This window comes from Alosa pseudoharengus, unplaced genomic scaffold (genome assembly GCF_046254945.1).
Source record: "Alosa pseudoharengus isolate Yale_2024_CS ecotype anadromous, Long Island Sound unplaced genomic scaffold, YU_APseudo_1.1 YU_APseudo_1.1_scf_17, whole genome shotgun sequence".
In the NCBI taxonomy this organism is placed as follows: domain Eukaryota; kingdom Metazoa; phylum Chordata; class Actinopteri; order Clupeiformes; family Clupeidae; genus Alosa; species Alosa pseudoharengus.
The window spans coordinates 17665964-17692449 of record NW_027468640.1 but is presented as its reverse complement, the minus strand read 5'-3'; the positions used below and the strand labels follow the sequence as shown (position 1 = coordinate 17692449).

Here is a 26486-nt window from a genome sequence, read left to right as displayed (position 1 = left end):
AGACAAATGAGAGGAAGCCTACAGCTCAACATCCATCCTGTCCACACTTGTCCTAACACTTCCCTCTCCTTTAACCTCACCCACGTGGGTTACAGCAGCGTACACATTAACCCCCAGGTCCATACAAAGAGGGGACTAAATATTAACCACTTCCTTCTCACAGAGGCACACAGCTGTCTTCTTTTCTTCCTAAATATAGAAAGCACTCACTCTCCAGGCACAAAGAGCAGCCCTCAACACAACGGTACCATGATTTATCACTAGATGTATATGAGACACATACACATAGAGACAAAATGGCAGTGCTCTCTCGGACATATATGTAGATTTTATACAAACCTCAGCAAGAAATCCTTTCATGTTCAGCTTTTTGAAATATGCATTGTATATATTATTCTCCATTGTTCTGTTGAAGTGGCCAGTTAAAATGTTGTGGTGCACCAGCATAGCTAAGTAGCTATTGTGAAAGCACTGCATTTGAACCACCTCATAATTCTTCCATGACATGCCAATGTTGACATAACACTGAGAGAATAAAAGAGAAATGCTACACAGTGAGCGATTTCTTCCAAGGTCTGGGCATTTGGATACAGGAGTAACCTGTACTGTCCTCCTAACACTAGGGGTGATATTTCAATGTCTTTGCATGAGGTTCATAACAAATGCAAACACAAGCAAATGTAGTCTTTATGCTCTGTCTAAAGAGTCAAAGGATATCGGCTGAAAGGATATGATTCAGGAAACACATTACTGCAGCATCTTGAAGAATGGCATGAGAAGGAGAGAAAGTAATTAGAGAGGGAGAGAGGGAGAGAGGGAGGGGGCAATCTCACCTGGTACAACTCCATTTGTGGCAATGGCACTCATAGAGATGGCGGTCAGCAGAGTCTAAACAGAAATAGACACGCGGGTTCTTAAGTGTGGTGACATTTACATGGCTCTGCAAGAGTGAGAAGTTCAAATAATCCAACAAGAAGGTTGCAACCTTACCTTAACTCTGTGGTACATACAAAAAACTGCACTGGTAGTTAAAAAACTATGATGTAATAAAATGTGTGAGTGTGTGTGTGTGTGTGTCTATGTCTGTGTGTGTGTGTGTGTGTGTGTGTGTGTGTGTGCATGTTCGTGTGTGTGTGTGTGTATGTGTGTGCGCATGTTCAGTATGTGTGTACATTATGTGTTCTTTTGTGTCTGTGTGTGTGTGTGTGTGTGTGTGTGTGCGCGTGTGTGTGTGTACAGTATGTGTTCTTGTGTGTGTGTGTGTGTGTGTGTATATGTGCATGTTTGTGTGTGTGTGTGTGTGTGTGTGTGTGTGTGTGTGTGTGTGTGTGTGTGTGTGTGTGTGTGTGTGAAACTCACACAGCAGCAGCAGATGAAGATGATGCAGAGCGCCTGCAGGACCCCAGCACAGCCCACCACCCAGGTGAGCCTGAGAAAGAGGATCACCCCGAAAATGTTCTGCAGGCATGGCAGGTAGACGCCCATGAAAGTGCCCATTTGAGGAGACTGTGAGGGAAACACGGAATCATGGGAAATGTAGTCAAATATTGAGGTTATGCATTACTGTATAAAAAGTTTATACTGGGGAGAAGAAGCATATATATACTGAATGAATGTGAGGGTGCACACATCTCTGTGTAATGTAAACTTGTGTGTGCAACTTAATACTATGTAAGCGGTGTGTGTGTGTTAATAAAAAGGCATTTACATAGCAGACACTTTATAGTAGCATTTTATAGTACTTTAAGAGTGTTCATGCTTTTATTAGGTACACTATGTGTATTAGTGTGTGTGTGTGTGTGTGTGTGTGTGTGTGTGTGTGTGTGTGTGTGTGTGTGTGTGTGTGTGTGTGTGTGTGTGTGTGTGTGGGTGTGTGTGTGTGTGTGTGTGTGTGTGTTTGAGCACCTTGCCGATTTTGCGTTTGTCTCCGATGATCGATCTCGGCCTCCTCGTGCTCCTTGGCCCCCTGTGTGAGGTTTGTGTAGTTGACCAGACGACTGAGAAGAGACGACACCTTCGGCCGAGTGTCCATCTCCTCCTGCGTTCGCAGACAACAACGGAGGACGAACAGAGGAAGAGAGAGCAGAAAAGATGAAGGATTGAGTGAATGGAGAGATAGATGACCACATGAAGGAATGGATGAAAGAGTGAGTGAGTGAGTGAATATAGGATAAAAATAAAGAGACAGACCATGAAGAAATGAGTACAAGAACGAGAGAGAAGTGTGGGTGTGTGGTTGGCGTGTGTGTATACCGGTATGTGTGTGTGTGTGTGTGTGCCAGGGTTTCCGTTGTCCGGTAATTACCGGACATTGGCCGGAAAAAAAATGAAATGTCTGACAAAATTAAATCTCTCCGGTCAAATTGTCCGATTGAAATTGGCTAATAATCCCGTCCCCCTATCGCAATCTGAATTTGAAAAATAAGCCTTAAAATGTACCCTAAGCCTATATTAAAGCAATATGTCCTCTGGCTATGTTTTTAAATGTACAGGCTCTAACGTTTGAAAGCTATTAAACAACACGCATAGCCTATGCTGCATTTCAAATAGGAAGCGCACACTTAAAACGTCCATGTTAAACAACAAACAAATGAGTGAGGCGGTTCAAACATGGCCAGGCCCAGGCAGACTAGCCTTAAAAGTTTTTTCAGAGGCCAGACACGATTGATGATGATAAATTGGTAACGTCTGAAGCCTCAGATGTCCGGTCAACTCCACCACCACCAGATACAAAGCAGAAGTGTCGGGTGTATCTGTCGAAATCATGACGTTGGAAGTGGAAGTGGACATGCAACGGTGTTCTTTACCCAAAGCACAGGAGGCCTATGCTTTCTCTGTCTATAATCTGCAGGGTTAGGGCCTCCTCGACGAGGAGATTGCTGGTCCGCGGATAATTTCCGACACAATTAAACGGTATCATTGAACCGCGGACCGAAAGAAAAAGAAACTAAACATTTCCCAGAATAGGAAACATCTTAATTTATTGTTATCAAATAAAGAGGCATATAGCCTTAGGGGGTAGTGGTGTGGGCGCTCATTCTTGTGTGTGCGCATCTGTGCAAGTTAAACAGTGGAACCACTGGAGACAACGTGGGTAGCAGCAACAAACAACGTAGCCTTTTTAAAACAATGAACGAAGCGGACTCTTGCTGTCCATGAAAACATAGATACTGGCTAGATCTCGTCAGGCATGTTTACGTAAGTTAGGCTAATGAACATGTTGCATTCTATTCAGTCTAATTATGTCATTCTATAAGCTAAACATAGCTGTCTCCAGTTTTCCTCAACTTGACTAATTAAGAAGCGATAATAGGATATTTGACCGGCATATCATCAAAATGTCCGGAAAGCGAAACCTCTGCCGGTCACTTTGACCGGCACCATTTTTTTCTAGCGGAAACTCTGGTGTGTGCATGTGTGTGTGTGTGTGTGTGTGTGTATGTGTGTGTATGTGTGTGTGCACAGATGTGTGTCTGTGTGCACATATGTGTGTGTGTGTGTGTGTGTCTGTGTGTGTGTGCACGTGTATGTGTGGGTGCATGCGTGTGTGTGTACTGGTATGTGTTTGTTTGCGCATGGGGTGGGGCTGAGGCAGACAAATGAGGGCTTTGGCCTCACCTCAAACAGAGCCAGGTTTCTGTCATAGAAGTCATCATCGTCCATCCCATGGGAATTATTGATGTACACACTGGAGATCTTTCCATCGCCTGACCCAGGGGGGGAGACAAAAGAGGGTGTGACCACCATTAAATGATTGCAGAGAGCAGAGAGCAGACGAGAAGAGAGAAGGAGACAGGAGAGAGAGAGGGAGTGAGAGAAGGGAGAGAGAGAGAGAGAGAGAGAGAGAGAGAGAGAGAGAGAGTGAAAGTGAGAGAAGAGAGAGAGAGAAAGAGTGCATGAAGAGATGAAAGGAAGAGGGAAAGAGAAAAAAGATGGAGGGAGAGAGGGAGGGGATGAGAGAGAGGGCATGGGGAGAAGGATGGGGTGACAGATAAACATGATGGGGAGATGAAAGGAGAGAGAGAGACAGAGGCAGACAGATAAAAGAAGGGCGTAGAAGTGTAAAGAGGAGAGGAGAGAAAGAAGGTGGAGAGGAAAGATGAGAGAAATAAGGGTGTAAATGTGTAAGGAGGAGAGGAAAGAGAGATAGAGAGAGATGGAGAGAAAGAAGGGTGTAAATGTGTAAGGCGAGGAGAGAGAGATGGAGAGAGATGGAGAGAGAGATGGGCGTAAAGGTGTAAGGACAGGAGAGAGATGGAGAGAGAGATGGAGAGAGAGATGGAGAGAGAGATGGGCGTAAAGGTGTAAGGACAGGAGAGAGATCAGGAGAGAGATGGAGAGAGAGATGGGCGTAAAGGTGTAAGGACAGGAGAGAGATGTAGAGAGAGATGGGAGGTAGAGGTGTAAGGAGAGGAGAGGCCTGTCACTGCGGTCTGAGTCACGGTCATTCGAGCCGGCAGAGCAGCTCAGCACCACTGCAGTACAAATGGCAGCAGTCACACACACACACACACGCACACACGGACACAGGCGCATAAACACACACACACACACACACACACACAGGCGCACGAAAGTACTCAGACACCTTACATCCCTCACACAGTCACCTCACAGACACATTACACACCACCCTCTGTCCCTCCTCAGAAGCATCACCAACACGCTTGATAGCACAATATTTTATCACCTCACAGGGAGACTGCACACGCACACACACATACAACTCACATGGATCGATCACTCACACACACATACAAACTACACACACAAATCAATGTGTCACTTCACAAACACATCAGACACACATCTAATAGACAGTCACCTTACCTTACATCACCCACACTAACATTCACACAGACCACTTAAACTAGACACACACAAACACCATGCATCGCTTAACATTACAACACACACACACACACCAGCACTCAAACATCTCCCCTCCTCTAAAATGACAGCTCGGTCAGAAAGACTATAAACTCACACACACAAGAAACACCAGCAACACTACACACACAGTCCAGCATTCCTTCCCCCTTCCCACTACGTGTGTGTGTTTTACAGACAAAACACACACACACACACACACGCACACACACACTTGCGGAGTCAGCACTGGCCAACGGCTGCGTGGCAACTGCAACAGCACTGCAATCTCAGTTCCCTTTCATTCGCATGCATGCGAGCAACACACACACACACACACACACACACACACACACACACACACACACACACACACTCACACAGAGGCCCCTGTCCAAACAGGTAAAGCTCAAAGTGACACGTGCAGTGGAGACAGGGCAGGCAACGCCCAACTGGGTTCCTAAGCTTTCTCACTGCATTCCTGTCTGAGGTTCTCTCTCTCTCTCACACACACCCCCCCCCCCCTGCCAGTCTCTCTAACACATGCCTGTCTCAGCTGTTTGTCGAAACTACATGACCCGGCACACCCTGAAAACAGCGTTTTCCCCTGAGGATGTCTGTGTGTGTGTGTGTGTGTGTGTGTGTGATATGGTTCCTCTTTGTGTGTGTGTGTGTGTGTCTGACTGATATGGCTCCTCTTTGTGTGTGTGTGTGTGTGTGTGGCCACGCGTATGGTCCACAGCTGTGTGTGTGCACTTTAACTCTGATTCAGCTCGACGGGCAGCACTGTCCAGTTGGGCCCCTGGGCCGAAAAATGACCCCTGTGCGCGAGGTAACGAAGCACTTAAAATGTGTTTAAATATCTCTGGCAGCAGCCCACTGCCAGCAACACTATTCACTCTGTGCCTGCAGCATACCTCATCTCTCCCACACACACACACACACACACACACACACACACAAGGACCCTTCTCTTTCACACAACTTTCTCTAATGTACAGATGTTTTATATACAAGCATGTTAAATAGCGTGGTTGTGCATGCTTCTGTGTAAGTGTCTGTCTCTGTTTTTGACCAATGTATGTGTTACTGCACGTGTACGTGCCTTATTTCACGCACGCTTGCTGCACGAGCAGCGGAGTTGTGTGTGATGCAGATGACAGAGGGAGATCTAGATAACCAGGCAGCACACAAAGGCTTCTTGTTTGCCTGTTTTTCCCCTACCATCTCTCTCTCTCACTCACTCACTCACCTCACTCACTCACACACTCTTTTTTCCCCTTCGTTTTCTCTGTGGTCACCCTGTCTAACATGAGACAAACACCCTCCCTGCCCCAGAAAAATACCCACACAGTCACTGCATCAGTTACATCAATTACAGTCCAGTGTTTTTTGCATATAGATTGAAATCTAATATAGCTTATTACATAGTTATTACATATATTTTACTTTATTTAACAAACCATGTGAACATTTCTGTTGGGTTACATAAGGAAAAGCCCAGCCAAGACGTGCGTCAAAGATGTTAATGCGCGTCTGAAAAGTACGAAAAACAAATCGATTGGGATACACCAGGGATTCCCAAACTGTGGTACGCGTACCCCCGGTGGTACGCGAGCTGCCACTAGGGGGTACGCGAGATGAAAAGGGCAATGGCGGAAAGGAGTTAAAAATGATTAATTAATTAATACTCTAATTAATTCATAAATAATACATAATTTCGAATCAGGTTATAATGATATGGAAATGTGAAATTAAAGGAAATCATTTGTAAACTCTATGATAGGGTATGTTTTCATTAAAAAATAAGCTACACACAATAGGCTACACGTGATTTCCTGCGGGCAGCCAGAATATCTAGCGCGTTAGTTTCGTTGACGTATAGGCTAGGTAGAAGGCTGTGTAAACATGGAAAACTGGCTAAAAACAGGGACACTGTCCAAAAGGCCTAATTAAAGCGATCGAAGAGGAGAAGCGAGAGAAACAGAGCAGGACACAGGTAACGATGGAATGGGATGGGGGGCAGACTAATGAAGGTGGAGATGGAGCGCAGGGGATAAAAGAAAGAACGAGACAGAAAAGACTGCGCGAAGAAAACGAAAGTATGATGAGGCATATAGGCCTAGGCTTCACGTGGATTGGGAGACAGACTGCCCAAAGCCACAGTGCATGGTCTGCAGTGAGATGCTACCTAACCATACTAATGTGGTTCTCCACACTGTTTTTTTTAATGTGAGAGCTCATAGACCAGTTGCACATTTTGATTATGTTATCATGTAGGGTGGCTAATTAAACAACGATGCCTGGAATGCGTCAATAGAATGAGTTACTTTTTTATGTGTTGGATGGTGGGGGTACGCGAGCCGAGTCAGGATGTAGAAGGTGGTCCGCGGGGAAAAAAGTTTGGGAACCGCTGGGATACACCATACCTCATAACTCCTCAAACAATGTTACTGGCTGATGCTCCATTGAAAGTCATGAGCACCCTTTCTCCTCCCTTCCTCCTCATCCTCTCTAGCCTACCTGACGACCTGTAAAAGCTAACGGCCTGCATTAACTGATTGACTAACACTGAGGTGGGTGGAAGAACACTGATAGCAATGAGTAGGAAACGAAAATAAATTAGCCAACCTGGTATAACACGCAGCCTGTGCTGTTTGTTCTACACTCAATAATTTGGTTACTTATGGTTGGCACAGAAACATTTAGCAGTGTTTGTACATTACATTAGATTGCATTTAGCAGACACGTCATGACCAAAGTGACTTACATATGTCAGCTATATTACAAGGGATTACATTGTGCCCGGAGCAACTTGAGGTTAAGTGCCTTGCTCAAGGACACAACGGTGGAAGCCTGGAATTGAACTGACAACTTTCAGGCTATTGCACGCTAGCCCAGCTCCTTAACCACTACACTACCACCGTCCAGTATAACTTATACTTATATAAGTTTGTATAACACATGAAATCAAGTCAAGTCGCCCAGCTGCATAACACAAAGAATACCGGTAGTTTGAGTTTTTGTCAATCAATGACCAATATGACTTATTAGTGAAAATTTTGAATCTCTGATATCTCTGATATCGGTCATTATCAGTTCAGACCACTCCACAACACCATCAAATTAGTACGAGGATTACAAACCAAAACCTCTTCTTAATGGCACCCTCTCTCTACACCAAAACAAAAACAAAATACACAATTCAGTATGTACCTCAGTATTTAAGTTACGAGTTACGGTTTGGTTAATTTTGTACCTAAACAGTTTGGTATGAATATGTGTACCTTTACACCCACTGTTTCTTCATAACACAAGACCACACACACACAGACACACACCACACACACACAGTCACCATGCCACCCCCCCCTTACACACACATTCATGAACTGAACACAAACACTCACAGGTACACCCCCTCCCCCACACACCCCATCCATTACTTCCATATTTACTTGTGTTACTCCCCCCCCCCCTCTCTCACACACACACACACAACATACACCCCCCCCACACACACACACACGATAAATATATAGCTTTTTAATTGCTGCTATTTAATTTATTCTTTTAAGTTGAGCTGGCTCTTGAGCACAAGAAATTTCATTACTGATAAATCCTTTTATGAGTACCTGGCAATAAGCTTGAACTTGAACTTGAGGCAAGGCAATACAAGGGATTACCCCATAGCTCTTCATCAACCCCCTAGTAAGTCGCTCTTCATTAGACTTAGATCAGCACACTATAGAGCCATTAACAGACAGACATCCCCTGACGACGTGCTCAACTAGCCTAGGCTGCCGTGTGATCCCCCCACCCGCCCTCCCCCTTCCCTCGGCCTACTGAGGGCAGCCTCTGCCCACATAAATCACATAAGAGGAGGTCAACAAACTGGCATGGCCCTTTGGCATTTTCTGAGACCGTCTTCCCTCTCGATGTCCTTCGCTGTACTCTGCCGTACCGGTTGGTTAAAATGCTTTTCTCAAAGGCAGATTCTCTGGTCTACACGGCAACTTGTTTTGGCTGCTGCATTCAGGCGACAATGACGAGAGTAATCATCTATGATGGTTGTTTTCCACCCCATTCTGAGCAATGTGGGTCATTGTCCCCTCCCCCAGGAGAAAGTGCCATGACAGGACAACATTTCTGTCTGCCTGTGTGCCTGTGTGTATGCGTGTGTGTATGCGTGTGTGCGTGTGTGTGTGTGTGTGTGTGTGTGTGTGTGTGTGTGTGTAGAAAAACAAAGGAATACACAATCAGAGTTAGCTCTCAGCCACATCCTATCTCAATATCTCCCTCACTGAGATTAAGAAAAGGAATATACACCAATTCAAGCTCCTGCTGGTTGTGTCCATTCATTGCATAGAGAGAAACATGTTTGTGCTGAAAACACAATAGAAATTCACTGAGCAGATCAACAAATGGCAATCTCTACTCTAGGGAATAGCGTTATTTGATGTTGCTCACTATGGTGCGAGAGATCAATCATGGAACTCCAAATCCTCCTGAGAAGCTCAGCAAAGTACAAGCATCAGATGGGATCGCCTCAGAGAATAATCCAGATTTTCTTCAACCTAATCTCTCTCTCTCCCTCTTTCTCCATCCCTCTCTCCATCTCTCTCTCTTTTATAGGAAACTATTACAAGAATGTATTTATTCTATACATTTAAAATACAACACTACACAAACAGGCTGTTGACACTGAAAAGGTTTACTTGTCCATAAGCAGATGTACCCACCTACTGAAATGAGCCTGGAGTAGAAGGGTACAATAAGTGTCCTGTGCCCTTCAAGAAACCAAACTAACATGTCATGCCTCATTCGTTTTTCTATTGAAACATTTTTTATACAATTCATATAATTCAGCTGAATCATGGCGTTACTACTGTACAAATTTACTTCACACTAAAGATGTGTCTTCTACAGACCTGCTGAAAACCTTTAGAGGCTGTTTGTGTCCACCTATTAAGTAGCCTGAAGCGTAACATAATGTATGAGCTACATATCTATGCAGAACCTGTAAGAGACTGTTTGTGGAGCCTGACCACATGGCTTTTGGAGATCGGAATCAGAAACGTCGCCTCACCTAGGCCTACGTCTTCAACAGGACTCTGTGCTACGCCTAAAAAGTCCAGAAGGTGTTTGGCGTTGCAGCCTAAGGAGTTCCCTGCTGCAGGCCACACAAGGTGACTTAGTGGACTAGAACCCAAGCATACCCTTCCTTTATTGTGAGTTGCAATCTGAAGTGTGTCTGTTAGGCCAGATAGTTTGGCTTGGCGGACCATAGCCTTACCTAATTCCAAGCTGCAACCTGCCTGAGTGGGCAGGAACCGCGGTGTAGCCTTTACCTTATTCTAGATACCATACCAAGCTTCAGCGTGTCTTTGAGGCCAGCTAGTGGACCAGAAGCAGCCTCAGCTTGTTCTGAGTATCAACCTTCAATTGTCAATTGTTTTCTCGACTAATCGATTTGTTGTTTGATTGATACAATGACCGAAAATGGTGGGAATAAAATGTCAGTGTTTCCCAAAGCCCGAGATTGTGTCGTCATATGCCTTGCTTTGACCACACAGCTGTAGCTTACCATCATGGAGGAGTAGGTAAAGCCATATAGTATGTGTATGAGGCCATGAGGCCAGCTAGTGAAGGAGAACCAAAGCGTGGCCTCACCTTGCTCGGAGTTGCAGTCGGGTGTCTCGTTTCCCGGGAGTCCAAGCGAGGCCCCCTCGCTGTGCGGCTCGCTGCGGCTGATGCTCTCCCGCGAGCCAAAGTGCACCCGGCTGCAGGAGCGCAGGCTGACGTCCGGCGAAGTGTCCGACAGCCCCGGCACGTCCTCGGCCTTGGTGGGCGTCACGGTGAAGCGCACTGACGCCATGGCGACCAGAGGGCGGGGGCGGTGGCAGGGAAGAGTTCGAAGGTCAGAGAGGACGTGCAGTCGCGCGTAGGAGATGTGAAGTCAGCCAGTCAGCTGACGAAGAGCGGGTGGGGGACACAGGCTCCACGGTGCTCCATTGAAATTCTCAGCCGTTGTCAGGATTTGGGGGGGAAAGAGAAATGGAGGATTGTGGGAATGCTGTGAGGAGTGGGTGGGGGTGGGATATGTGTGCGTGACCTAACTGCTACCCAGACACTAACCTTGACCCGTACGGAATGTGCACTGTGTTGTCCTGGGAACTTCTGTGCGGAATTTATCAACTATGATGATGTCTGCACCTTCTCTCTGTGAGTGTATTGTTTTCAGTGAAAGGAAATTGAATGGTTGTTTGTCCTGATCTGGTTTACATCAGTACAACTGAGGAATGATTTGATTATTTTATGTTGAGGTAGACCTGTGTTTGATATATTTGCCTCTGTAGTGTCCTGGGTAAAAGCTACGTATGGATACTCAGTAATGTCAGTTATATCGACCGTTTTACAGCAGGCTTTCAAAGACCAGCTTGTACATTGATGAGCTGAATACCACTTGGCAATGCCTCTGAAAAAGTATACAAAACAAATATAGCTTTATTAAATGCCCTCCTGTCTGATATGCTGTCCCTGTAGGTACACTACTGATTCAGCATGTGTTAGCTTTTTATGTTATATTTACATTTAATGTATCCTGGTCCACAGTCACATTAAAAGTTTGTGTGTGTGTGTGTGTGTGTGTGTGTGGAGGTGCAGGGGAGAGAGAGAGCAAGCATAAGTATTAAGTAAATAACAAATAAGTTTTCAGTCCAGAGAGCAGCGTAGGGACATTTGCAAATGTGAGCGACTAAGTCTACTGTTGGTTTGATTTGATTTATTGATTTCCTGCGATAACTCAATGTCCCGTTCCCTCTTGTGCTTTAGACCGTGAAAAGTTAAAAAAAAGATAAAACCGGCAGCGACCTATGACTAGCCTTCAGTCATAAACCTGTAGATATATTCCACATGAAATAAAAACAGGCGGCAATGAAAATTAGAGAGAAAACTTCAACCGCGAAAGTTGAAAGGCCTACTTCTCCCGGCACTGCAGGGATGTCGCTAGAGGGGAAACGATCAAGCACCAAATAAAACGCATCTAAGGAAAACAACACGTCATCATCCGATCTCAAAAAACAGAAACACCTCACATCTGCTAAGTGCAAAGTAAACGAGGTGGGAAGGGAAATGTTTCACATGCTGCGGTTTATAATTAAATTATTACACAAAAGCGGTTCCAACCGGTTGGACCAGTTCGTGGCTACATACCGAGGTGGTGTGTGCTGCCAAGTCCTTGCCAACAGTCGCTGCAACCAAATGCGAGTTTTCAGTATTAGGGGGTGAGACAATCAAGCAGGTCGGCTTGTCTGCCTAATTATCTTAGCTGCTTGTGGCAGCGTGTTGTGCACCACGGTCGAGATAGAGGCATGGCTGTTTGACAATACGCAATCCTCTGTCCCGCAATGATCACAGCGACATCTATGCCAAATATCATGGGGTGGGTGGGGAGCTCTGTTATGTTAAGACAGGCGTAAGGTACAACCAAAGGTCCTTTGACCCTCTCTGGTACTACTGTGCGCAAGCTGAGCACAGGTAGGGATCGGGTTCTCTCCCTGAACTGACGTAAGTGATCAACGTTACTTTGGACACCGGGTGCTGAAAAGCGCAGCGCTACTATCTGACGCAGACACTGATATGCACTCGCCCGCACTAACTCAGTGATAGCCAGACTCATTCGCATAGCACACTTGGGGACACCAGTATGCAGGTGCAGTGATACTTGTGATGCACCAAGGTACACGGTACACCCTTAGCGAAAATGACGAATGAATATCCAGTTATGGACTTTGGCTAGCTTGTCCCAGAAGCCAGTAACTGTTAAGCCAATTAACGTTATTGCTTGCCGAAACCAGTCACCGGTATCATGTTTGATAGGTTAACGAATCATAACAGTTACTCTGAATAAACTGCTGAGAAACGCCGTGCTTTCTCTCTACAACCTCAATTGCTGTTCTAGAAATATCGTTATCCTCACACACTTCTGTATGTGTACTTAACGTTAACATGTATATTGTTTGCTAACTCTTGTCTGCATTTTGAATATCGTTAGCTAACGCTACATTGCTAGCAAATATTCGCGTGCTAAACCACTAAAACTGAACAACTGCATTGCATTACCTTTTAATCAATAAAGTGGTGGGTTTAAAATATTACTTCATTCACAAAGTCTGCCCGGTTGGGTTAACATATTGGTGAAGACCCCTGGTCCATACATGACGGTTCACTGCGTTACTACCGGGCTGGCTAGCAGGCTAGCGCGCTAAAATGTGACAACTGTCAGTTATCAGCTCTGCCAACTAACGCAAGATTTTGTGCGTATAATGACATTAAACCAATTAAACGTAACTGAACTTCCACATTAAATATTGATTGTTTACCTTGTCAGCATTGCCCTGCATTCTTCAATTCCAAATCCTTGAGATCGATGCAGTAAAAATATGTTGAAACCGTTCATGCTTTCGTTGTCTCATCAGCACTTTGTCTGCCAACAGACTATTGCGTGCGCGCCCCCGCCCCGCAGTTACTCTTTCGCTTGCCGTAAACGGATGGCCGTTGCATCCCATGGTATATGTAGTTTCTTTTCTTTTTTTTAACTTTTCATTGCGGATTGTCTTTGCACATCAGACGTTTATCTAGTGCTGTACATTTCTAATTGTAATACAAATAAACTTGTTTAACAATGCCCAACTTGTTAACAGGCTATATTTGTACAGAAACATTGTTAATCACCAGTAGCCTAGTTCTACCATCTTCAAGATGTGAAGTGAAATTAAATTAAGCCTATAAGACAGTGTTTCAGCATTTTATTGTAATGCAGTAAGACTGGAAAAGTATGACGAAAAATGAAAGGATATTTGTAGCATAATGTGTTTTAATATGTATAACTCGCACCATTCAAACCATTAATAGGGGTAAGTTTAACATATTAACCATCCTTCCAGAAGTCATCCAAACATCAGCCATAGAATACCGGAGCGAAAGCTCTTCCCATGAATAAAAAATGTCAACATAAAATGGGCATACAGCCACGAAAGAAAAAGTTAGTCTTTTAAACACGCCAGCCTATTCCAGCAGTTGCATCTCTCTACAAGACAGGCCTTGGCTGCTGGGTGAGCAACAATCCGAAACGCTTCTTGATGGTCACTCGGTGTCGGGAAAACTTGTCGTCAGGTGAGAACCGTGCCGGATGTGCCGAGCTGGTTGGCTGGCCTGTCGGATCCACTTTCTACAAGAAATAAACAAACAACAAAATATTACATCAGTGACCGTATTGTATCCCTGACAAACAATACAATATTAATACCCACGTGGCAAACACGCAGATGGAAGTGTTTAAAACAATGCACTGCATAACATAAACGTTAGCAGCTACCAAAATGCTTTCATAACACACAGCTCACTTTCAGGATAGCTTTGACTAGCTCCACATTTACACAATAAAACGACGTGAAGCTATTGTTTACTTTCACAACTCGACCGCTCACACACAATTTGGCAATGAAATAAAGAACTTAGGTTACCTACAGGTAATCTAAATAAACGTTTACCTTGGTTTAGCATTATAGCTAATGTTAGCAACATGTGATACCACAACTTACCTTGAGCGTGTACACTCTGTCGCCACTCTCATTGAGATAAAATTGCAGAAACATGACTGTAAGTTTCGATTGGAACTCCTGTCGATCTTAACAAGTTATCTTGATAACTCAGCGTAGTTGTAAATTAAACGCCGAAAATGATGACCACGACCACCTCCAGTCACACGTGTTTTGCAGCTTCAGAGAGGACCTCAGGCGCAATGGTTTATGGGAAGTAAGTTTTTTGTGAAATATGAGGGTTTGCAGTGAAATGTCGCCCTCTACTGGTGATTTTGTCTACATGAACGGGACGGTCTTGTAGAATAGATTATCGGTTACTTTTGTCCAGTCTCGGAAACATGTAGGCCTAGCCTACCAGTCTATGGATCAAACCGGATCAAACCCACTGTAAACAGAATATTCGCAGCGTCATCAGAATTAACTCACACCCTTGGAATGCTCATGTTTCTTTTCGAAATGAAACAGAATATTGCCTATTCTCCTGACAAAGAAGTCGACCTGCATCTTATTGTGTCATTATTTTGGAGGTAGGCCTATGCATATTACCCGTGTTTGCCATTTAATTTCCATTGTACCATTGCACAAGGTACCTTACAGCCTATCTTACGTTTTCGTTTGGTCTGGGTGTGATAATCAGTGATGTGGTAAAATTGAATGTAGCCTATTCAATTGTTTTGTGAATGTTTTACCTTGCTAAATATTGCAATAAGCTGTGAAATCACATTAGGTCTGTAATGTTATGTAGCTAATCCAGTTATAGGCCTAGGCTACCACTTTTATGCCAATATTTAGGCTATGCTCGCTTTACTTGTTTTCTAAGGCTACTCGCATCTATCCTAAAAAACAGACCTTAATGTATTTTGTTTTGTGTGTGTAGGCTACAGGAATGGAGAGCAACCCTGACTGATTAAAACTTAAGATGAGTTCCCCATCACCAATTGCTAATTTCTCCTCTCTATCTTTGGAGGATAAAAATGAAGATTTTCCTCCTAACAATTTAACCACTCAGGACAGTGGGATATCTTGTTTGGAGCAGAGTCACATCTCACACAACATCAAAGGTGTTCCAGGTCAGGAATTTGTTTTAATAACAGAGGATGTACAAGCAGATTCTAGCACAGTAGTCGTGTTGTCACCCGAGCCAGAACCAGGCAAGACGAGAAATGAACCTTCACCTCACAGCCTGTGTTTAGCATCTTCAAGCTCTGTCCCTGACTCGGAGAGGATTCAAGATGATTTCTCACAGTCTGAAGTAGGCACCAGCATGGGACTAGCACAGCAGAAGGATCTACCAATCAGTGTTCACTCCTCATCTAAAATGTCTGATCCGGAGTCTGAAAAGCTGGCAGCTTCAGGTGTGACATCAGATGAGCCAGGTATGGAGGTCCAGCAGGATAACCTGGATGCTCCAGAACCTTCTCCGGAATCTACTTCAGTGGAGTGTAGCACAGGGGGAGATTCCGCTGCAGTAGTACAGCTACAGGCAGGAGAGGCATCAGAAGACCAACAGTGTGAAGTTTCGCATGAACCTGAGCCATGGGCAGAAGAAGAATCCGCAGAGGAATCAGTTTCCACATTTCAGCCACCGGAATCTTCCTTGTCAACACTGGAAACTGTGGAGGGTAATTTGAACACTTCCAACCAGTGCACTGACCAGATTCAGAGTCCTCCAATCTCCCATTCCCAAGAGCAGTCTGCGGAGGTATCAACGTCCACACTTTGGCTACCAGAACCTTCTTCCTCAACACAGGAAACTGGTGAAAGCAATTTGAACATATCCAACATGCCCTCTGGCCACATGCAAGGGGTTGTAAGCTCCTGCCCTCAAGAACTGTCAGCCGAAGAATCAAGAGAGGAAACTGCGGAGGATAACGTGAGTACATCTGACAAGCCTACTGACCTGATGCAAACCCTCTCAAGACCCCACCCCCAGGAAATGTCAGCAGAAGTGTCAGACCCCTGTCTTCAGTTACCAGAATTGTCCTCTTCAATGCAGGAGACTGTGGAGAGTAACATGAGAGTTTCCAACATGCTCCCAGTTCAAATACTCTCATCAGAGGAGTCAGCCTCCACACTGGAACAAGCAGCATCCCCTTTCTCAACACAGGAAACTGCTTACAATAATCTGAACACCTCTGAACACCAAACCCCTGATTGGACATGCAGTGCCCCAAGCACTTGCTCTCAAGAATGGTCAGATCCAGCTGGAGAATCGGTCTCCGCTCTTCAGCTTCCTCAAGAATGGTCAGATCCAGCTGGAGAATCGGTCTCCGCTCTTCAGCTTCCAGAGCTGTCCACCTCCACAGAGGAAGTTACTGAGAGTAGTCTGAAGGTACCTGAGCAGCCCGTAGGGCTCCGTCCAGTCTCCGAATTAGAGGCGGAGCTTGAGCTGAGAGTGGCTGAGAAGTCCATCGTGGCAGACAACCTGATAGGAGAGGAAAATGGTTCGGACACTCCTCCTACTCTCGCTCGCCTTGTGGTCGAGAACGTCTCAGAACAGAAGTCAGGGTCTGGAGCAGTCGTGGAGACCACACAGGCAGAATCTCACATGGACAATCCTGCTCAAGTGGACTCGCGTGACTCCCGGCACCAACCACAACTCTCTGTCCCATCGGAATCCATTCAGCCTCCCACCCATGTGGAACTTCCTTCCACGTCATCCATGGAACACACTGCAATGCATTATGGGGTTGCCTATTCAGAGTACCACTCAGCCAGCATTCACCCATCATCCGCTGCTAGCGCCACACTGCATTCACAGTTTGGAAATATGTACCCCACACCAACCTATCAGCAGCACGGAACAGGCCACTATCAGCTAGCCCCTCAGCTCGCTGCTACATACTTAGCACCACACCCTCAATATACTGCTAACATCAGTACTCTCCCTTATTACTCCCAACTTCCTGTGAACTACCCGCCTCAGGAAGTGCTAGTACATTCCAATTACCCACCGACACAGCCGCAGGCTTGTGTTGGCGGTTTGCCACTGAGGCCTGTCAATCTGGATTCAACCGGACCAGCCCAGGACCAGAATACCCTAAGGATAGGCATGGAGACGGGCCCGTGCCAGGAGTTCTCCATGGGTCTGTACGAAAAGTACAAGCTGTGGCATCAGCACAGGCACAGGACTTGCATGTATGTCTCCAGCAGCCATGATTCTGATGCACTGGCCTGCTTCTTCGTGTAGGTTTCATTCAGTAATTAATTAATTCCATCATTTCATTTTTCCAGCTTTATAATAATTCTGTTGCCATGTAGTGTTAGCACAAGTTTTATGGAATAAATATGATTTACAGTGAAGGCTATCCAGTGGAGTAATAAACGGTGTTAATCCATTTAGACATATCTCTCTCTCTCTCTTCAAACTCCCTTTGCCTTCTCTATTTCACAGACAAATGTAAATACAAACGTTTACTGACTTCACTGACATTGCACTAAAAGTTGTTTTTGACTTTTTTTTTTTTTACCAGACCAGTGCTACGATCTCTGTGCCTGGTCAACTCCCACATCCCACTGGAGAAGGCAGAGGCGATAGCTGTGACCGAGTGGAACAGGCTGTCCAACTTTGATCGCATGGAGTACTACAACATGGCCCAGAAGTGAGTCTCCATCCTTATATGGAATCAGGTGTTTCCAATCTCAGTTTCAAAAGAAGTATCACTACTATCGCGCTGAGTTTGGTTGTGTGTATGACATGATAGGTTCCTGGAATTTGAGAAGTGGGAGCAGAATTTCAGGGCAGCAAAGGGAGTGGAGGCTGAGCTTCATCCAATGGGTTGGAGAGGAGTTCACAATGACATTTATGGTCTGTAAACAGAACGATTAATGGCTTGGAAAATCAAAATTGTGTTGACCTTCACTTTCCAGTCAGGGAGTGATGATGATTTTTTTTTTATATGGCATAGCAATTCATTATAGCTTTTCTCACTCCCACTTTTTTTTTTAATAGTAAGACTCTCTCTCTCTCTCTCCCTCTCTCAAGGCTATAGCTGGAAACGAAGGCCCCAGGCAGGTAGAGGCAGAAGAACCATGAGACCTAAAAGCAACCCTAAACCTTACCATAATGCGCTGTTAGAGAAAGCCCAGATGCAGGAACTCATGGAAGGTGCTCTTAAGGAGTACACAGAGGTCATGGAGGCCCTAGAGTCAAGGTCAGAGGTCAGGGAAAGTTCAGAGGTCACAGAAGAAGCCACTGAGCAGGAGGAGAAGGAAGAGAATGAATCATTCACAGAGTATCTGAATGAGCTGTGCAGTCAGAAAGAGTTTGTGACTCAGGTAATCAAACTGTAGTTTGAGCAACTGAGTTTTAGCGATGACACGTCTGAGTTGACTGAAAATTTCATCCCATTTCACCACCCATAGATAGATAGATAGAAAGAGACTTGAAGGGAAATTCAAACACATCCAAAACCACAACAGTACTCTCTCACCTGCTGTATTTCAGAACGCCTGATTATGTTGACAACATGTACTTGTCATCTCTCTTGTAAGGTTGGGGAAGTCATCGACCTAGAGTATGTGTCATCTCTCCTGTCCTCAGATCCAGATTCCAGTAACAATTTAATGGAGTCTTTAATACAGGTATGTACTGTAATAGTACCACTACACAATGATATCACCTTGAAATAAAATTGCTTGGGTAATATTCAGTTTTATAGATTGTATAGATTCTATACATATTACAGATGTAGTACTCCATATTGACAAAACAGCATTCACACTATTATTGTCTGTATACTTGAAACTCTTCCTCTATGTTTACAGAAGGAAAAGGAGACCTCTGACACAAATCATATGTCTGCACCTGTCGTGCCTGAACCAACAGGAGACATCCCAAGTGCCTCATGCACCAGTACCAGTAGTGTGCAACCAGGGACCTCAGCTTCCCAAGATGGACATCCCTCTGTCTGTTTACGGTCACAACCTATACACACAAACATTGATAGCCAGGTGTCACTTGGTGCAACCATGTCTACGGAAGGTACGGGTGCAGTGGATTGCTTTGCCCCACCACATACTTTCTATTATCAAACTCCCAATATTTCCACTCACAATTTCTTAGAAAGGGGTGCCCCTGTTGTGCCATCATTTAAGAGGCCAGGGCTTCAAGTCCCCCAGATTTATGGGATGGACAATTGTATTCCACAGCAACAAAATTACAGTTCCCACCATGCATTTCAAACCAGTGTCAACAGGACTTGTAACAGTGTGAGTCAAAGTGTTTATGCTGTACCAGAAAACTACTCACCCCAAGTCCCAGTGGCCAATCATGAGAACTACAGCTCCAAGACATATGTTTTAGCAACCAATCAAAATGGAAGTATTTTGCAGGAGACAAAACATGTGTTCCTTCCAGCACAAGATCCACATCACCCACCTGCCTCACACCAACAAATGAACTGCCTACCTACGGTGCAGAATGGAAACTACTCCAAAGTTCAACCAATCATCTTACCAGATGGGCCTATTGCTCTGACAGATGCTTTCAGTATATTGGAGGCTGCTACTCCTAGTAGCTCAGCCTTCCAAAGTGCTTCAGAAGAGGCAGTATCAAGTGCTACACAAAAAGTTATTGACATGGAAAACCATGCCACCCAGATTGAGCAAGGCACTGACGAGAAGGATGCAGGCGGTGCTGAAAAACAAGGATATGTATATACGGTTCTTCTTGACTCAGGCTCCCAAAGAGAGCTAAGCCCTCCTTCTTTAGACAGTCTATCCAAAGTGAATCCAGGTAAAGCACAAGTAAATTATAAATCTCAGAGTCTAAATCCGGTCGTTGGCACTTCAAATCTTCCGACTAACACTCTGGCAGAGCCAATTCAGCTTGAGTCAACAGAAGAAACAGAAACAGTCTGTAACTTGAATGAAGAAGAGAAAGATGTTTTGCCTGTGACTGAGAATAAGTCAGCATCACCCATGTCTGTTTTGACAATGAATCAAGTCAGCATGGAAAACAAAATCCTTGAGACATACCAGACGGTTCTAGAGTGTGCTCATAATGATGACTCAAATGACTCAATCAGTGGTCAGATCGGAGATGTGCAAGATCCAGAAGCCCTAGAAGAAAAAATTGAGCAGTGTAGGACGCCTCCTCTAGCTCCTTGCTTAAGTCCTAACCCACTTCGCTCTTTATTCTCTCAGGACAACAGCTCCCAGATTTCGTTGCAGTTGCAGAAGGAAGTGGATCAGATGACTGAGAAGCTCTTGTCTTCCCCTCCCTCTTTGGCATTCTTTTGCCTTCAGGCCCTCACCTCCACTGGACACCAGCATCTGCCACAGAATGGAGAGTCAGCAGAGACGTTCGTTTCCCCTCCTGTAGCCCTCCAGCATCCGCCAAGCCCGACTGGGCTTTCTCATCAACCCTGTTCCACAGTGACAGACTTGCATGGGAGTGTCATTGTGGATAGTGAGCCTACTCTTACTTGTTTTGTCGCTGTGGCCTCATCCAGCAGTCATGGTGATCGGGACAGCCATCTGAGGGGCTGGGTTATTGACAAAAATGTCAAAGAATCCAGCGCACAAAGTGAGAGGACAAGTGAATTAAGCGATGACAAGAAACATCTGACTAGGTCTGAGGATATAAAAACTAATGATCAGGTTGGATGTAACGATGAAATTGCACATGATGTAGATGCATATGAAATAATAGACTACTGCAGTGCAGAGATGTCGAACAGACAACTGGAACAAATGGAGTTAGAGCATAGTGTACGAACATCAGGAAATGTCATGGTAGGGGACACTGTCTGCAGTGTCAGTATCTCAAATGCAACAGTAAGCAAATTGGAAATTAAACGTAATGAAACTCAAGATATACAAGTCGCAAAGGACGACCCACAGAGCCAGAAACTCATAGTCTTAGATCAGGACACAGACCTGAGTACACAGAGTGAGTGTGATTCCAGCTTGCTACTAACTCCAAGACGCTCCTCAAGAAGCAGGAAGCCAACGGAAAAAAAGCTGCAGTCATACAGCCAACATCTGGGGAAGAAGACAACAAGTAGACAAGAAGCAAAAAAAGTGGAAGTTAATAATGAAAAAGTGAGGGGTAAATGTGTGAGAACCTACCTAGGCATGAAAAGCGCCTTCATCCAAGATGCAAATGACAGCAGCAGAACAGGTGCAGAAAAAGCAACACAACAACAACAAGCAGAAACAGAGAAAAAGGTGAACAAAGATGGAGATGAAGGAGTCTCAGAGGCAACAGAAAAGCATGTAGATGGCAACAAGTGTGTCAAAGAGCTGAATAATAATAGAAATAGGTGTAAAGGGAAGAGGCGGGATGAAAAAGACCTCAGAGAAGCACAAAACTGCCTCACTGAAAAGGAGATAAGTATAACCAGTCCAATAGCCACTAGAAGTGTACTGACTGATAACGGAAACAAACTGATGGACAGGAATCAACAAACAGTTGATACTGAGAGGAAGGCCACAAAAACACTCAAGGGGAAAATGATTGGCAAGCCAATGGATGAAAGTACTGTTGGCAAGGCTGTGATTGGCAGATCTAATGGACAAAGATTTGTAAGAAACAAGATGATGGAAAGTCAGGAGATAAATCCTGAAGGCGAAGGAAGAGATGAACCAGCTGTGGAAGACAACACAGAGTGTTCCCAAATGGATACACCACCACACATTTGTATAAAGGAGGGTGGAAGTCCTGATCAACCACAAGAACAGGAGGCAGAGAAAGAAACACAAGCTGGAAGATTGCAAAACAAGGATGCGCTCACTCCCCCACCCAAAGCACTGAAATATAATGACATTACCGAAGACCAGACAGACAAACCACATGATCAAATACCAAGTGAAAAGAAAAATGAAGAGAATGAACAGAAAGGAACAGAAGAGATGCCCGGAGCGCCAGCAATGCAGGAAGTGATCAAAGAAACAGATACGGAGAGGCAGAACAAGACTGGGAGGATTAGGAGACTAACCCGAGGTGCCGTGTTGGGAAAAGAAATCGTTCCAGTTGAACAGTCTGGGCAATGCAAAATGGAGAGCACACAACACAGCACAACACAGATGTCTCAACTTGTAGCAGAACAGGACGCAGAGAGAGAAAAGAGAGAATGCACAAGGCATGGCAAATATGAAACTGATCTTCCCACAGCAGCATCAAATGATGATGTGACAAAAGAACAATCACCAAGAAGGTCAGCTGACGATATAGCAAGAGATGACCAAAAGGATGAAAAGAATCAGAACATAACAGAGGACATGAAGGCTACAGCAGTGAATCAGGAACCCATAATCACAGAAAGCAAACATTCGAGTCAGAGTGGGACTCACACAGTGCTAAGGACTAGAAGACTAACAAGAGGCTCCGCAAGAGACAAGATGGTGCGCTCTGGACACAATACAACACAGAGATCCATGACCGGAGGAGGACATGTTGGAAGTCCTCAGCACTCCCAAGAACTGAAGAGAAGGAGAGAAACGGAACAAGTAAGATCACAAGATGAGTATGACATCGATGTGTCACCCAAAGCTGTAGTACACGATACTATTACAGAAGAACAAACACTTGAAAGGCCAAACAACCAAACAACAAAAGATGGCAGATTAAATAAAGAGAAGGAAACAGAGGAGCTGTCAACAGGATCAACTATTCAGGAAATTATAATCAAAGAAACTGACAAAGAGAAAAACAGCGAGCTTCATATGGTGACAAGGAGTAGAGTAACCAGAGGTTATATGATGGGGAAAGATGTCTTACAGATGGAACAAATTTCACAAGGAGGAAATGAGAACTCAATAGAGAATACAACACAGACGTCTATAGGTCGAGGAAATGCTGGAAGTCCTCAACAAATACGAGAGGAGACCACAAGGAAAGAAAATGAAGAGAGTCAATCACAAGATAAGGTTGACCTTTTTCCTCTATCTAAAGAAATTATAAATGATAGCACCACTGTAGCAGAAACTCTAGAAAGTGATCAAATAAAAACAGAGAACAGTGAAGAACATACAAGAGAAATACAAGAGCTACCTGTAGTACCACAGATTGAGGAAGTTATCAGAGAAAATGATCATTTGAATAATAATGATAATCAAACAGTTTCAAGTAGGAGAAGGAGACTAACTAGGGGTTCTGTTGTAGAAAAACAGGTCATACAAACAGGGGAAAAATCGCATGACACTGACAACTCACAAGAAATAAGACCACATGAAAAGGATGACATTGATCCTCTTCCTAAAGCTGTAGTGCATGATAATACAAAACCAACTCTAGATAGGCCGAGAGACCACACGGCAAGAGAGGACAGTAACGGACCGACAGAAGAGACAGAAAAGGGGACTGCATTAGCAGTGAGTCAGGAATGTATAGTCACAGAAGTAGATCATGGGAGGAAGAGCAGCACTCAAACAGCCACAGGAATGAGCCGGCGACTAACTAGAAGTACTGTGGTGAAAAAAGCGATACTAGACATGGGACAGCCCGTGGAAGACAAAACTGAGTGCTCACATGAGAATTCAGCCGAGACTCCCTCAAGCAGGGATAAGGCTGGAAATTCTCAAAAACCACATGAAAAGAACACAAGGGGAGAGACAGTAGAAGTAGAATCACACCATGAGGATGACATTGAGCCTCCATCCAAAGCTGTGGTACACGATAGCATCACAGAGGAGCCGATGGCAGAAACGTCAAGTGACAAAAGTGCGAGAGCTGAGCGATTACAGGAGGAAGAAACGGAAAAAGATAAGAGTACTGTAGCACCAGTGACTCAGGAAGTCCTAGTCAGAGAATCTGACAATGTGAGACGGAGCGAAACTCACACAGTGACGGCAAGGAGTGGGAGACTAACTAGAGGTGCCGTGATGGGAAAAGAGATAAAGATGGAGGTCAAAACTGATACAGCAAAAGAGAATACAGCACTGACTTCTCTGAAAGGAGGAAGTCTGCAGCCATCTCCAGACCAGAACAAGCACGCTGAAGCAGAGGAGGTGGCTGCTGTACCAGGGACTCAAGAAGTCATAATCACACAGGCAGATAAAGAGAGTCAAACTATTACAGAAGTAGATAATGAGACGGACACAGTGATAAGAAGGAGTAGAAGGCTAACCAAAGGTTTTGTGTCAGGTAAAGAAAGAATAGAGATGGAAAGAGAGAAGCCATCAGCTCCTGCGGAGAGAAGAACAACAATAAAGATTGATAATGCACCTTGCTCTTCCGGAAAAACGTCAAAAGCTAGTGGCAAAGAGGTCGAGGGAAGGATTAATAAAAATGTTGGCAAAAGCTATAATGATGAAAGAAAAGCACGGCAAAAAATGGCACTGAGCGAAAAGAAACAACCTGAAGATGGAGAGCGAGAGGAGCAAACTAAAGATGTTGAGGGTGAGTTTTTCCTGAAGGAAGCAGGAGAAACTATGCATGGAAAAGAACAACAAGGGGATGAAAAGACAAATACAAACCCTGAAGCCATGAAAGAGGAAGTAGAGAAAGAGATACATCCTTCACTAAAGGAAAAAAAGATTATAAAGGGAGAAAAGCTGGAGCCAAGAGAGATGAGCTTGCCAGCCAATGATGAAACTAATGCTCCAACTGAAAATGCTGACAGACCAGAGAACACAAATGTCAGAACTAAGGCAGAGGGACAGAGGTCAAGAGCCACAAGAGAAAAACGACAAGAGACAGCAACAGACAACACAGGAGACAAGGAGATATCACATTCAAATACAAATGCTGGTATGTTGGTGGAGAGAGCAGAGATGGAGAGAAGTCCATCACACCAAAATAAACAAAAGACAGATGAGGAAGAACGTGAAGAAGAAGAAAGTTTATCAGTCAAGGCCAAGACTAAAACTAATTATCCCCTTGAACTACCTGAAACATCAACAAACCCCACAGCAGAGATCACAGACAAACAGAGTAAAAAAAAAGGGACGAGGGGAGAGAAAGACGCCCAAGTCACAGAGAGAGGGATGAACACTCATGCAGTCAGAACAAGGAGTGTCACAGCTACTAGAAGTTCAGAGGCAGTGGGATGTATGAAGACACAGAAAACAGAGGACAGAGGCACTGCAGACAGACCTGATAGTAAAGAGACAGAGACTCAAATTCGAACCAGGAGCAGGAGGACAACAAGATGCCCTGAAGAGGGGGAAATTGAAAGAGTAGAGAAAACGAATGACAAAAGAGTGGAAAGGAAAGAAACTCCCCAAAATGAAGACATAAGCAACAACAACAACAAGCAGGGAGCGATGGATGTTAAAACGAACCCAGAGAGAACGAGGAGCACAAGATCGACTAGAGGCAACCTGCAACAGACAAAGATGGAGGAGGAACAGACAAAAGCAAAGCGCAGCATGAAAACGCGAGCTGAGGGAAAGGCCAAGGCACAGAGCAGCGGAGAGACAATGAAGCAAGAGACAAACGAGACGAGGAGAGAAACCAGAGAGAGGACAGCGAGGCTCAAGGTGGTGGACGGCACCGAGAACCTCCTCAAAGTGGAAGAGGGAATTGGACGGGCTGAAGAGGACGACAGGCACTCGCAGAGAGCCAATCAGGATGAAAGAAAAAGACAATCAGGAAAGGGGGTCGCGGAGAGACGTCAAGAGCCGAACGGCTCTCCTCAGAGAAAGCTGAGAGAAAGATGGAGCGCACGAATCAACAAAAGACCAAAAAGGAATTGAAAAGTATGAAATACTGTATATATATAAACATACTACGACGACAGCTGTAAAAATTGATATTTTATTTACAAATATTAATATATTAAAATGTAAAAACAAGATTCTGTTTTGGTTGTACACTCTTTCCCAAGAATACATGGTTTTCAGTTTTTTAAAAAACACTTTTAACGAGGCACTTCATTCACTTCTATGCAACACACATGAGCATATCACATTCAATGTCAAAGAGGTAGTTAACCATAATTTCAACTGGAAACAATGGTAGTGTGCAGAGAAGACATGTAAACTTCTTGTCATGGCAAATTACTGGTGAAAATAACATTCCCTACCACCCCCAACCCCCCCCCCCCCCCCCCCGCCCCCCTAAAA

The 26486-nt window shown here is 44.6% G+C and overlaps 1 protein-coding gene and 1 pseudogene across 1 annotated transcript; both read right to left on the bottom strand.

The window, feature by feature from the left end:
• LOC143127320 (solute carrier family 12 member 6-like) overlaps nt 1–13350 on the bottom strand; it is a 35388-nt pseudogene extending 22038 nt beyond the window's left edge.
• Nucleotides 13351–13729: 379 nt separating this feature from the next.
• LOC143127991 (H/ACA ribonucleoprotein complex subunit 3) lies at nt 13730–14666 on the bottom strand. The gene is made up of 2 exons (XM_076289678.1): nt 14475–14666; nt 13730–14101 (listed from the first exon to the last, which is right to left on the bottom strand). The coding sequence occupies exons 1-2, from the start codon at nt 14526–14528 to the stop codon at nt 13961–13963; spliced, it is 195 nt and encodes a 64-aa protein (XP_076145793.1). The 5' UTR covers nt 14529–14666; the 3' UTR covers nt 13730–13960.
• Between the last annotated feature and the right edge of the window lie 11820 nt (nt 14667–26486).

Excerpts from the sequence above, each read along its gene's own strand:
- LOC143127991 (XM_076289678.1), bottom strand. The coding sequence starts at position 14,528 with ATGTTTCTGCAATTTTATCTCAATGAGAGTGGCGACAGAGTGTACACG. Across the intron at positions 14,102-14,474 it reads ACAGAGTGTACACGCTCAAG|AAAGTGGATCCGACAGGCCA; the intron begins GTAAGTTGTGGT and ends TATTTCTTGTAG.